Below are 14586 nucleotides of genomic sequence, written 5' to 3' on the forward strand. Positions count from 1 at the left end.
AAGACCCGGCCCCTTTGCCTCCAGGCAGGATTTACCCTGTGGTGCAATTCATGCTCCAGAATTCTCCGTGGGATGGAGCTAAAGCTGGAATCCAGCCAAAACTACGTCCTTGCTCCACAACTTCCTCTCCCCTCTCCTGCCCCCTTCATTTCCCAGCAGAGTCCTCTGAGAGCACTCCCTCAATAAAGCCCCTTCACAGGAATCCCTGTCTCAGGCTCTGCGTCTAGGGAACCTGACCCGGGACACTTCAAGAAACTTATGGAAGCAAATTAAAATTAACATTTATTATTTTTAATCTGCTGTCTTTCATGGTCTCCCAATCAGGACAATTTCATGTGCTCAGACCCATGAACACAAGCATAGATACTAAATAGTCTTAAGATTACATGTGGAAGGTCCACTGGCATCTGTAGTAGGTAACATCGCCAATTCGGGCATCCAACTTAATAGACAAATAACCCGCCCAGTCCCCAGACCCATTTCCCAAAACAGTGTGCAGCCCAGATCGCAAGACCCATTTTCCATCTGTGTACTTAATACACAGAGACAAGGCTGGTACCGCTCTTCTGTTCTGTTATAGCAGGTTTCATTTTCCTAATACTATAGGAACTTTGTGTGAGGCCAGCTGGCTCTGTTTTAATTACTGTTTGACATTTGATATCCCAAATTCCAATTCATAAAATTAAAAAGAAAAAAACCAACTCGGGTTAAGGTTCAGATGAGCACTGTTCACGTGCCTGATGATGCTCTGAGGTCCACTCATACCACCTCAAAAAAGAAAAACATCATTTATCTTTCGTTGCAAGAATGAAAAATACCAAACTAGTCAAATGCTCCCATTAGGAAGAATCGAATCTAAGTTTGCTCGGGAAAGCTTAGTTCCTTGATATAAAGCCTTCTCGGGAGCTCACATCTCGTTCTCCCTGTTTCTATTTCGTCTGGTAAAGCCTGCATCTGGGGCTAACTCAGGGACTGGAGGGTGGTCTGAGGGTGGGGACGGTCCTTGAAAGCTAGAGCTCCTATCTCCCCCGGGGTGCTTTTTTCACAGCGGTGGGGTATACGCTAGTGGAGTGTGCATACCACAGCTGCGGTCTGGATGGCCTTCCAGGCTGGGGATGAGTGGCCGCACGGGCCGGTCCTCCTCCTTCCATCTGGCAAACGGATGGGCAGCCCACCCTGGCTGACCTCCTCAAGCTGCCTTTGGCAAATGTACAGCATCCTTATCTACAGCTGTTAATGACAAAGGTTTTCCTGCAGCCTTTTAAAGCATTTTCTCTCGCTTTAAAGTGTTCTGTCCTCCTAACAGTGCCGTGAGGCAAAAAGTTGGGATATCCTTGATGACCAGTGATCCGTCCACACCTGTGGAGCTACTCAGGAACACAGCTGCAGTAAGAACCTTGGTCTCCTGCCTGGGTGAAGCCCTCCTGAGATACGGACCCAGCTCCCGATCCCAGTTGTGCCACCTGTTTAAACTCCCAAGTCAAGAAACTTCTGCAAAGAGAATAATAACATGACCTACTTCACAAAACTATTATAAAGGAATAAAAAATAAGAACATCTGGAAAATTCTCCGGCCAAGTAACAGCTATTAGATGTTTGATAAATATTAGTGGTCTTCCCCCTTGGCGCTCTTGCTTTCTGTATTGTTCCCACAAAATGTCTAACACAAACTGGGGGCAAAAGGCATGACTCCTTTGAACCCAGCGGGAGAAAATAGTTTGGGGAACAATACGCAACACGTGATTGGGGCCTGAGGGCCCACACAGGGGGCACTCTAAGGGGACGCCCCCCACCCACCCCCCCCACATAAAATGGCCTACCTGGTGGTTGTCCGAATGGTGTTTTCTTTTGTGTGATTGTGCTCTTTGCTCACTTTTTCTGTAAGAAGAAAGAATGAAACATCCCTTTTAGGTTGTTCTTATTCAATCTGTGTCTCTAAGGCTTAAACAGAAACTCCCTCAACATTTCTTTTTCTCTCTTGTGGTTTTCTTTTGGTTTCCTTTTTATATATTCAAACCCTCTCTGGCTTATTTGTAAAGACAATCATTAAAAGCATATAGACAGCATCCACAAAAACATTTTAGTAAAAACCAAAGGGAAACAATCACTGACAAATTTCAAGTGTGTTGTCTGATTTTAATGAGGCCTTAATAAGTACACATATGCACACAGAGATGTGCCCAGAACCCGTTATTTCTACCACATCTTTCCCCGGCTGAAAATTTCTGCTCTCCTCTGATTCAGCATGAAAATTGCGGTTGTTGCAACTGTTCCGCTTCTGACTTTGATGACAACCTTTAAGCATTCTGTATTGTCAGGCCCCTTTGTGAGAGGAGATACAAAAACAGCCGTAAGACCCCTGAGTTCTGCAGTCATCGAGCGCTTATTCTGATAAATGTCACCAGGGACAAAAAAAATATCATTAGACAAACAGAGGTAAACCCTCCCTTACTCTGTCTTGAGGTCTGTATCTACCAGCTGTCAGAAATTATTTAATTAGCTTTCAAGAACACAAAAGTTGAACTCCGGCCTTCCCCAATCCAGTTCAAATGTGAGGATTCTGCCCTGACTATTACAGCTCTCAATGGCTTCAGCATGCAGAGAAAACCTGGCCAACTTCACCAGGGTTTCAGATTTCCACGGCAGGGCAAGCAAAAAACTCCTGATTTTAGGGATTTCTGAACAAATTTAAACAGATATCTGGAAAAACGAAAGGCTTCCAACATCAGCCCAGTACTTTGTTAACACTAGTCTGAAATGGCTGCATGCAAGTTGGTGTGGACGGTTGCTTTCTGTCCCCTCGACAGTGACAACGAGGCTGAATTTGGATTCAGAGGCAGTATTCTTTCAGAGAGCAGGAAATTGGGGCTAAAAGACTTGCCTGAGGTCACCCAGGCAGTAAGTGACCATGCCAGGGTAAGAACTCTCAGACACAAAGTTTGTCACTGACAGCAGACAGCGATAATGTACTGTGAGAGACAGAGACTTTCTGAAAAGAACCACCCTGGCCTCACTTTTGCAAATTTTAACTGCTAAGTAATTTTCAAAGTTATATTGTTTTTAGATATGCTTTCAGCCTCTTTTCTTTTCTTTCTTTCTTTTTTTTTTTTTTAAAGCATCTTGTAGGATTTGGAGCTTTGGGGAGCTTGCAAAGATCCACGTAGCCTGTGAAATTTACGGAATTAACTATTTCCATTACTACAGGGCTTTGCACAAAGAACAATCCTTGTTTGAGTATTAGGAGGCCACCGTTTTCAGGAACAACTGATAGTTTCAAGCTCTGGGGTGTGTCACCAGGCCAACAAGAAGGTGAACCATCATGATGGTATGCAGATTCTAGCTTCTTTTCCCTGATATTTTTCTTAGCAGGGAAAGCAAGTGAATACTTAAATAATGAGGCATCTCATGGCATTTTGAATATGTTATCCATAACAAAAGAGAGGTTATCATACATTAGTAACAAACTTTACTGATGCATGAACTTCCATATGTAGGCCAATGCTTGAGTACGGACAAGCTGTGTGTATTTCATATGAATCTGAATCTTATATGTGTATATACCTTCAATCTCAATCACGTTCAGATAATAACAGCATGTTAAATTTGTTAAGGACAAACACTATGCAGCTTGAAAGAGTTAACAAAGGTAACCAAGAGGACCCTCAACTGTTCTATCAAGACTCTTAGCTGAGCTGGTAATTCCTACACCTGTGAATTCCAAGTATTCAAAGTAGAAACAATTGGTTTACAGAACAATGCTCTGCAAGGGGATAGTTGGCAAGAGTCCTCCCATTTTCATCTTCTCCCTTTCCTTGATTTTTTTTTGGCAAGATACAGTAAAATCTTAATTCAAACCACACTAATTTGGAATTCATGGTAATTCAGTCACTGTTGGAGTAAATTGAAGTTTATCTTTTGAACATTAGAAAAAAAGAAAAAAGGCTGTTAATCAGATCAACAGCCTAAGCAAAAGTAGAGGTGAGATGTTTAGCCTAGTCAACAGGGATCATTTGCACAGAATTGAATAGAGTTCTAATTTCAAATCATTCTTAACTATTTATTAAAGAAAGTTTGGCAGGAGTTCCACTTGGCAACATTTTATTAACTGTTAGTTTGAGTGGCAGTATGCATGTTAAAGTAACAAAATTGATTTCTGCCTGAAAAATCCTATAATGCGGGTGTTTTTACTTTGTTAGAGTGGCTTTCCTTCCAATTATTCCCAATTATTGACATTTTTCTGCACAGAAACGTACCTGACAGTTGAAAGAGAAGCTCGGAAGCCATCTTCACAGAGATATCCTGACTGAAGAGGTTTCTCTCTGGGGGCACTCTGCCCTCTGGCATCTTCTGTAAGGGTTCGGTTTTCTCTCGCCCGATTAAAGTGCTATAGCCAACATTCCGGCTGGGTGATACCGAGACATGCGAGTCCTGGATGTCAACCTCCATGGGCTCCTCTTTAATCTTCACCATCTGAGTTTCCTTGTAGCTCTCCGCTGCAAGCAGGTGAACGAGGAGAAACCAGAACACCACGGTTTTAAAATTCTGAACCAAACCCAGTTTCTAATCACAGAGAGAACCACGAGGATCATGTCTGGGAGCAGGTGAGAAGAGTGCCACAGCACAGGGGCACACAGATGGAAAAACTACTAGTTCAGCCCACCTGCTTTCCTGAAAAGGTAGGGAACTGAAGCCCAGACAAAGTAGGTGACTTGCCCAAGGCCACACCCGTGGCAGCAGATCCAGGCCCAGCTAGGTCTCTGAATCTAGCACTAGGGGTCTGGTGACCAGGGTCTCCCGGGCACTCCCCCATGTGCTCCATGCTCTCTGCTAAGCTGCTTCCAGAACTAACGGAGAACACGGTGAACGTCTGTCCTTGTTTCAGAACTTACTCAATTTCAGCGAATCAAATCAAAGCGAACATTTTAATATGACGATTGTCTCCCTCTATTTTTAAAGCTCTGATCAGTTTTTTTCTCTCTCTCTTCTAGGGCACCTAAATTAATAAAGGGTAAACAGGGTCAATTCAACTGAGACATTTATACCTTGCTGGGAGCTAGTAATCCTCAAGACCACCTAGGAAGTTAATTGCAGCCCAAGGACCAATGCTTAGAAAAACAGCAATCTTACAGGCCGTTGTTGCTTTAGGTGTGACTGTTAGATGTTTGATCTTTAGTCTGAAACATACATTCGCCTTGCAAAGTCGGACTGTCTTTATGTCCATGCATTCTGTAGAGCTAATGACAGAGCATCTTTGAAACAAGGTGGGGCAATCAGCCTGGCCATTAATTTGGGTCACTTTAAAATGAGCACACTTTCAAATCAATAAGCATTTATTAGTAACTATAGTGTACTCAGCATTCTGGAAAAAAAAAAAAAAAGAGGACATAGAGAGAATAGTGGGTTGAATGGTCACCCCTCAAAATCTGTCTATGTCCTAACCCCAAGAACGTGTGAATGTCACCTTATTTGGAAAAAGTGTGATCTGCAGATGTGATTCAGTTAAGGATCTCAAGATGAGATCATTCTAGATTACCCAGGTAAGCCCTAAAACCAATGATAAGTGTCCCTAGAATAGATAGATAAGGACGACAGGGGAAGGGCGCGTGAAAACAGGACTGAATATGTGTTCCACCCTCTGTCCCAAAATTAATACGCTGAAACTTCATACCCAATGTAATAATATTTGAGGTGATTAGTCATGAGGATGGAGCCCTCAGGAATGGATTAGTGCCCCTATAAAAAAGACCCCAGAGAGCTCCCAGACAGCAAATATTTGGGCTCTTTGATTTTGGACTTGCCAGCCTCCAGATCTGTGAGAAATACATTTTTGTCATTAATAAGCCACCCAGTCAATGGATTCTGTTATAGCACCCTGACCGGAGCAAGACAAGAAACTGGAGTCATGGTGGCCACCGGCTAAGGATTTCCCAGAGCTACCAGAAACTGGGAGAGGTAAAGAAAGGGGCTCCCCTAGAGCCTTCAGATTTCAGACTTCTGGCCTCCAGGTTGTGAGGGAATAAATTTCTGTTGTTTTAGGTTACCAAGTTGGTGGTAATTTGTGATGGATGGATGGATATAGCAATAAGAAGCAGTAGGGAGCAGACTGGACAGATGTGAAAGGGGAACCTCATTGCTGTAAGCTGGGTGGTTAGAGAAAACTATGCGTTCCTTACAAAGCAGGAGACAGGGTGGGAACCAAGTATATGTGTAGTTTATTGAGTTGTAGTAAAGAAGACGGAAGAGCACTTTGAATTAAATGATTACGATTAATATAGTGCTGTCAATAAAAGCTATATAAGAAGTGGGCTAATTGTTCTTTTCTCCTTCCCGACATATTACACATGGTTTTCATGGTAAATGACTTGTTTGTCAGCAACTAAACTGCCAAGCAACTGTTATATTTAATTTAGAACCCTTCCCCCTTTCCCTATTCCTGCCAAGCTGTTGTTTCTCCGCCTATCTGTGAGGCTCATAAAAACCAAGTTGATTCAATCATGCTAAAAAAAAAAAAGAAAAGAAAAGAAAAAGAAAGAGAAAATAAAAGAATATGAAGCTTTCAAAGTTACATGCCTAGCTTCTTTGCCTTGATTTGTAGTCCACCTGATTGTTTCTGGAGTATGGACTGCAGCCCTTGCAACCTCTTAAGGGATTTGATGACCTGACAGCCACCCTGACCTCTAGCTACCTCACCCATAGGTGCAGTCACAACACACATTTCCCTCTTTGTGCTCCCTCAAAGTACGCAACATTTGGAAAATAAACAGCGGGGTCAGTGACACAGGTATGTAATGATGTCTCTGAACCCTGCAAGTCATTCCAAGGCTTGAAGACAAACACAAAAACATACTGAAAAGGATTCACTTAATTCCACAAAAAATTTCAATGATACGAAGAGCAAAGCTAGAATGAAGCTCCATTATCTTTGTCTTTTTCCATCTCCTTTCCCCAGCTTTGCCCCTAGGTTAAAAATCATCTGGCTATGTGTACCACTGGCTTGAATGGTATCAGGTTTTGAAAGCTACTTGGGATAATTTCAAGTATGATTTACATGAAGTGCTTTCTGTCCTTTCTTATGACAACTCTTGACCTTTCACAAATGCACAAAACACTGATTACTGATAAAAATCTTTAACATTTTTAATCTACCTGATAGACTCCAGACTCACAGAGAAGAGTTTTCAAGCTGACATCTCAATGGACAAGTGAGACATAATATAAGAAATATATAAGAAAACATTTGCCAACTGTTCTCTTGCCTTTTTTTGTTGTTGTTGTTAAAGCAGGGTTTCTTAACCTCAGCACTGTTAACATTTGGGGCTAGATCCTTTATTTGGGGAGGCTGTGCTGTGCATCGTCGGATGGTTAGCAACATCCCTGGTTTCCACCTACTAGATCTCAGTAGCACCCATCCTCCAGGTGTGACAACCTTGAATAACTCCAGATGTTGCCAATATCCTCTGGGGGCAAAATCCCCCAACTGAAAACCACTGCTATGAAGTTTTTGCTACACTTGGGTTTTCAACCCCCTTCCCCCAAATTTAATCAGAACCCAAGGCAAATAAGAAAGAAAAGCTCCTCTTAAGTTCTAGCTTAAGGCTCCCCCACATATTAATCAATATCTCAGCCTGGTGCCTGGACAGGCTGGCCTAGGAGGCAGGAGGCAGGCTGATCTGGGAACAGATCCTAAGTCGGCCAGAGATCCCAATGGTCCTCCCTCCCCTTTGCCTGAGGTGTCCTGACAAAACAGTGGTTGAATTAATCATTTCACTCACTCTTAGCTTTGACTCCCACACCCAGGGACATGTCTACCCATCCAGGGTTTACTCTTTTCCATCATCTTCCCTCTCCACACATATCATAAATCCTTTTAGAATCTCTTCCTAAAATAATAGGACAAATACTAATTTTACCCCAAGTGGCCTATACCGCTATTCCAAGAAAAAAAACTGGCACGTGGAAAAAGATGAGAGACAGTGTTAACAGTAAAGTTATGCCTGGGAGGTGGGCTGTAGGTGACTGTTTATTGCAATGCTCATTTGTATCTTGTAATTTTTCTATGATCAATATAGATATTCTGTCATTTACGTACATTTTTAAAAAATAAAAAAATGACTACAAATGCCCATAAGAAGACGATTATTTCCTCTTTTAGAAGCATTTAGAACACTGTGTATGCCTGGTGGCATCGGAAGAGTGGGTTTGCAAATCAGATAAGTCCGATTCAAACTCTGCTTGGCAACCGCAGGGGAAAAAGCCATGAGAATATCACAACATGGTCTTTTCTACTTTTGCGAACACAGTACACATAAGTAATTATCAATTAGTATTATTTCATTCATCAGTCATTTGGTCATCCCATCATTTTAAAAATGTCTACTAGGTACTATGTACTAGGACAGAGGAGATGTGGGATACAGAGGCAAAGAAGACATGGCCCATGACCCCAAGCACTTTAAATCTACATGAATGATCAGACAAGTATAAACAGTCCTCTAATAAAAGAGGTAAAATTAAAATACAGTGTGGGAAGAGGAGTCAAGGAAGACCAGGAACCAAAGCACAAAAGGTGGATTGTAGTCTGCTTGGGGTGTTCAGGGAATATCATGTTGGCTGCTTTGGCTGGAGGGCCAGAATTGAGAGATGGAAGTGGCACCTTGAGTAAGTGAGACTCACAGGGTGTAAACATAAAAGCAACTCTCCTTCTGTATTCCACTGTGTCTTTAAGTCGGCCCTGTAGGAAGAGTCCCTCTACCGTCCCTGGGTGAAAACTCGGGCAGGCCCATAACCTGATAATTCTTAGATAATACAAAGCCATATGGTCCTTTAAACAGCAAAATGGTCTTGATTCAGAATCCAGAAGGTCCAATCCACGTGTTAGTCTACAGTTCCACCTCCTGGGAGGGGAGTCCTTCCTGGAAGGGAGTCCTTCCTGGAAGGGTCTACAGGTAGCCTTTCATGGGGGAGGGAATTGGCTCCTTCTCCCTCTCTCGTTGCCTTCTCCCCAGCACACTAGCTGTCTTTTCAGACCCTAGAAAAGAGCTAGAGGAGCAGGGGGAAGGGAGGGAAGGAGAGAGGATGGAAAGCTCTTCGCTATCCCGTTCTAGAATGGTTTCACCCTGTTTAGGCCAGCAGGCATTTCTCTCATGGAATTCAAGCATGGGGTCTTCAGAGATCTTTAATTTCGAAGTGATCTTTCCCCTGAAGTTCCCTTTATGTGACTGAACTCCCTCTTGTCTGGGGTCCCTTATTCCCTCCACTGCCCTAGGAATCTGCCTGTCCATCCCCCTTTATCATTGTGCAAACACCAATCATCTAGGTGACCCCACTGGAAGGCATTTAAGGCCATACCCAGACTAGCCCTCCTGTGGGAAAATGGTCTACACTGGGGCCATGGTTGACAGCTCCTCTGTACTTGACCGGATGAACAGCACAAGCTCAGCCCCCTCATAGCACAGAAGGATTTCTTGTACACGCAGTCCCCAAAGCAGCTCGCCATTTCCCACCCTCTAGCTTTCCCAGGCAGAGACATGGGACACCAGTGCACGAGGCTCCCCACTGAGGAAAACACCTCACAAACGCCCAGGGGGCGTCCCATAAGCTGTGCTCTCTAGATTTGGGGTGAGGCCGGTACCCCTTCCCTCATCCCTGCCACCCTGCAATGGGGGGGAGCACAGCACAGTTGTCTCCGAGATACCCTCACCCCCATCTTCAATCGCCTCTCACTTTCATACTCTCAGTTTGGCCAAGAGGTCCAAGAGTTGTGTGTGTGGTAAAATGTATCACTTTAGTCATTTTTAAGTGTCCTGTTCAGCGGCATTAAGTATATTCACATTGTTGTACCATCATCTCCATCCATCTCCAGAATTTTTCATCTTCCCTACTGAAGCTCTACCCATTCAACACTAACTCCCTATTCCCCCTTTTTCCCAGAACAGTAACCACCTTTCTATTTTCTGGCTCCAGGGCAAGAGTTTCCTCCCTCCCTCCCTCCTCTCCCTCTCCTTTCTCTTTCTTCCCCTTCCTCCCTCCTGTTCTTCCTGCCTCCCTCCCCTTCCTTCCCTCCTTCCTCACTCCCCTGCCATCCCTCCCTTCCTTTCTTTCCTTCTCTCCCCTTCCCCCTCCCTCCTTCCCTCCCTCCCTTCCCTTAAAATTCTTCATGTTGGAACCTTGGTGCTGAAGTCAAATCCTCTAATGAACAACCGCTTAACAAAGAGAGGCATATTATATTCCAGAGAAATAAACCTGGAGAGGTAGGTAGGGGCAGAATGTGGAGTCTTCGGTGGGGGCCCGGAAGCCTATACAGAATGGGGCGGGGTGAGCGAGGAGCCAGCGTTTGGGAGGTTTGCACAGGGGAGGAGCACGATCAGGATGCACTTCAGAAGGCCAACCTGGCAGTGGCACTTGGAAGGCCTGGGGGGAAGTGGAAATGGGGGCACTTGTTAGGAGCTTATGGTGGTAATCCAAGCAAGGAGACACTGAGGGCCTGAACTAAAGGTCATGGGGATAGAAGATTCATAGGATATTCTAGAGGTTGAATGGGGAGGAACTGGAGGCGACTGTCTAGGAGTCTGAATAAAAAATGAAGATACCAATGTGAGAGAAATTACAAAGAAAGTTCATACATGGCATGGGGTGGCGTGATTAAAAAAATGATTCTATGACTTGTAAGCCTCGAGATTTGGGAGACGCCCTCAATAGGAGTAGGAAAGACAGAAAAGTTGGGTGGTGGAGAAATATGGAGGGACATTTTCAGTTCTGTTTGGGCTAAGTACTTAGGATTCCTGCAGGAAGTGCAGGTCGGGATGGCTGTGGGCAGTAAGAGGGGAGTCACCAGTGACACACAGACCGGAGGTCATCCAACTCCAGAGGACGTGGTGAGATCCAAGGGAAGGTGAGTAGAGAGCAGCGGATGGGGTGGGACTGTTACCTCTACTCTTAGACCGGAGGAGGAAGAAAGAGTGAGGAAGAGAGGAGGCAAGGGAGTGGCCCAGCATGGTGTGTTCATGCAAACCCAGAGAGAAGGAGAGAGACACCCCAGGTACCTTCATGAAAGCCTCCTGCTTCTAGCCTCCAGGCCTGTTGAGGCCCACTGCATTACTGCCCTTGGGCTCCTGCACCCTTAGATGATTCCTTCCCTTAGTTTCTGTCCCCTGTAAAGCCTCAGGTCCACCCCCCTGCATCATCCCTCAGCATGCCTCCAGAGGCCTCTGTGCTCCTGCAAGACTGCAGTATTCCAGCAGCTTCAACATGCCATGCTGTTCCTCACCCTATTCCCTTCTAAAACACCCCGGTGACATCCTGTTCAGATTTCAAAAGTACACCTGGCCCTTAAACAATGTGGGGGTCAGGGGTGGTGACCCCTCCTCCCCCGACACAGTCGAAAATTCACATGTAACTTTTGACTCCCCCAAAACTTAACTACTGATAATAGCCTACTGCTGACCAGAAGACTGAATGATCACATAAACAGCCAATGAGTGCATATTTTGTCTGTTGTATGTATCACAAACAGTATTCTTACAATAAAGTAAGCTAAAGAAAAGAAAATGTCAGAAAATCATAAGGAAGAGACATTTGAGGCACTGTACTGTAGTTATCGAAAAAAATCCACGTCTAGGTGGACCCGAAAATCCCGTGGACGCACAGAAGCGGACCCGCATAATTCCAACCCGTGTTGTTCAAGTATCATCTGTATTCAGGTGTTCCCTCTGTGAGCAGCATTCCTTTATCTGCATCTAGTGACCCTCTCTCTCCCCGCTCTATCCTACCTCTAGATCGTTCAGCCCTGCAAACCCTGGAGCGCGCTGCAATTATTATTCACACCCGCGTTTTCCCCTCTGCACCGAACTCTCGGGGGTGAGCGAGATTCTTATTCATCTTTCACTCCCGAGATGTCGCACAGGGCCTGGCACATTCGATATTCTTAATGTGTATTTGTCACAGGCGTCACCTGAAGCACAGCACACGGCACGTTTGTGATGCTCGTGTCTGTCTCTTGATTCCTCGATCTGCCATAGACGCTATGAACTCATACATGCTATGAACTTAAAAACAAAACAGGAGGGGCGCCTGGGTGGCTAGTTGGGTAAACGTCTGCCTTTGGCTCAGGTCATGATCTCAGGGGGGTCCTGGGATCGAGTCCTGCATCAGGCTCCCTGCTCAGCGAGAGCCTGCTTCTCCCTTTCCCTCTCCCCCGTTTGTGCTTTCTGTCAAATAAATAAATAAGATCTTTAAAAAAAAAAAACCCAAAAAACAAAATATGAAAGGATGAAACATTGACAATGGCACTGATACAGACAATAAAAATTGCCCCTTCTCTCTCCAGCTGGTTCACGATCGTGACCCTGAACTAGCATTTTAGAATAACAAGAGGCTTCAAAGAATGCGTGTGGAAGCAACACCAATGATGCCACGTGGAAACAGTACACTTTTTAGAATGATATTCGTGTCAATTAGATAAATTAAAAATCTTTCATCTCCAGCTGGCCATCCTCAAAGATACGGGGTTCTCACTGGTCCTAAAAACACCGTCCAGGTGTGAAACCCGATTCCTGTAGACTGTGGGTTTATTACTAACACTCTGTGAACAACAGTGCAGGGCAAGGGGCCCAGGTGAAGTGAAAGGAACAACCAGGGACAAGAAATAAGCTCACACGGTGGCATCCTATCGCAGCGCCTGGCACCCGCGGGCGTCTGATCAAGGCGGCCGCTCTCTGCCTTTGCTTTCTCTTGCTTGACTTTGCCCTTGCCAAAATCAAAATGGACTGAAGAGTTGGGGTGGGTTTCCTTGGTGGCTCGGGGAAAGACGGAGCCCCAGGCCTCTCCCTGAGCCTCTGAGGCAAGGATGGAGGCCGAAGTGTAAATGTTATTCCACAGAAGTCTGACACCACCCATCGGACTCTTTGTCCTCAGAGAGAAGCAATGTGGGAGTGAGGCAGCCTTGGCCCGGCGGCCATGCCCTCACCTTGTGACTGGAGCTGGGTCCCCAGTGAAGTGGAGAGAAACCTAGCCCCGCTCTTCATATGGGAATGAAGAACCCAAGTCTCACACGCTGAATGGTATTCTTCCTTTCCTCTTTCTTAGCCTACCCTGTCTCTCTAAAGTAGCGATCACATGGAACACAAGCACAAGCATCCTGACACAATTTTCCTTTCTTTAGGGGACCAGATCAGTATAGGCTTCTCCATGGTTAGTTCATCCTAAGTTTCATTTTTCTCCACGGTGTGGCCCTTGGTTCATTTCCACAATGCCGAGAGTGCTGCAGGCCTCAGCAGGGAGAAGCTCCCCATTCCTGCTCTGAGGAACAAAATCCAAGGCTGTGGCTTTTCCATGGGTGCTCCACACCCCAGAGAAAGGCAAAACACATGCTCTGATCAGTTTCCTACTCTCCCTATGGACACACTGCTCATCTGTTCCTGGGGAAAATGAGAGCAAATGCTCTCCGTGAAACAAAACAGAGGGGCAGAAGATTTTACTCTGGTTCTTCTAATAATATACAAGAATCTTTGAGAACAGTATATTCTAACAGAAGAGCCCTACAGTGACCTACAGTACACACACACACACACACACACACACACACACACACACACACTTTCGATTCCTAAAACAATTTCAAAGACATTTTATCAGAATTGGCCTTTTGAATTGGCTCACCAAAATTGTGAGTTATTTCCCCTCTACCATATACTACCTGGCAACTCAGGAAGGAGAAGTCACAAACATCTGAAGATTTAGCTATGCACACTAGAAATCACAGTTCACTAGACAGAGGTAAGCAGGGGGTCCACTTAGAATCAAGTTTTTAAAAACCTACAGGGCGCCTGGGTGGCTCAGTTGGTTAGGCGTCTGCCTTCAGTTCAGGTCAGGATCTCAGGGTCCTGGGATCAAGCCTCACATAGGGCTCCTTGTTCAGTGGGGAGTCTGCTTCTCCCTTTCCCCCACCCCTGCTCATGCTCTCTCTCTCTCTCTCTCTCAAATAAATAAATAAATATTTTAAAAATAAAACAAAAACCTACAATGAGGAGTACCAGGTGTTCTATCTGAATCTTCAAGGAACAAATATGCCCTCAAAAATGGAACTTGAACTTTAAAGGTAATAAAGAGTTAGTGAGCCCTGGAAGTTCTCTTTCTGGGGTCCAAGAAACATTATTTTCCATCAGAGCAAAGTAGTTGAGGCTTTATCCTTTGGTCGATTTTTAAACTTGCCTTTGCATCCTCCAGACCAGCAAGCAATGCAACAGGTCCTCGCCTGAGATAGCTCAGCTGGGCATTTGCTGGTGTTTTCAGATTGGCCACCAAACCGGGCCCATGGTTGCAGCACAAGTTTTAGACTCGATTCTGGGTCTGATGTTGCCTAGTGTTAGATGACACAGGAGGCTCACGTGACGAAAAGGAAGTCCCTCCCTCCTGGTCACGCAGAAGATGATCACAAGTCAGGATGTGTCCATCACACTAAACAAATTCTGCACAATTTCACTTGTGTCCAATGACAATCAAGAATGAAAATTTTTCGGTCACTGGGGGCTCCAGGAGATCAGTTTCTCCAACCAGCAGATGACGTGGAGTGGCTCAGTCATTATCTGC

The 14586-nt window shown here is 45.0% G+C and overlaps 1 protein-coding gene across 6 annotated transcripts in view; it reads right to left on the reverse strand.

The window, feature by feature from the left end:
- The window catches only part of ZNF827 (zinc finger protein 827), a 166628-nt gene that overhangs the window by 73295 nt on the left and 78747 nt on the right, over positions 1-14586 (reverse strand). For all 6 annotated transcript variants that reach the window (XM_036077784.2, XM_078069288.1, XM_036077792.2 and 3 more), the window contains exons 6-7: positions 4254-4493; positions 1821-1878 (exon numbers count right to left, since the gene is read on the reverse strand). In XM_036077784.2, the coding sequence (XP_035933677.1) occupies positions 1821-1878; positions 4254-4493 (298 nt within the window). The remainder of the gene's footprint in view (positions 1-1820; positions 1879-4253; positions 4494-14586) is intronic.

Source organism: Halichoerus grypus, chromosome 3, assembly GCF_964656455.1.
Source record: "Halichoerus grypus chromosome 3, mHalGry1.hap1.1, whole genome shotgun sequence".
Lineage (NCBI taxonomy): Eukaryota > Metazoa > Chordata > Mammalia > Carnivora > Phocidae > Halichoerus > Halichoerus grypus.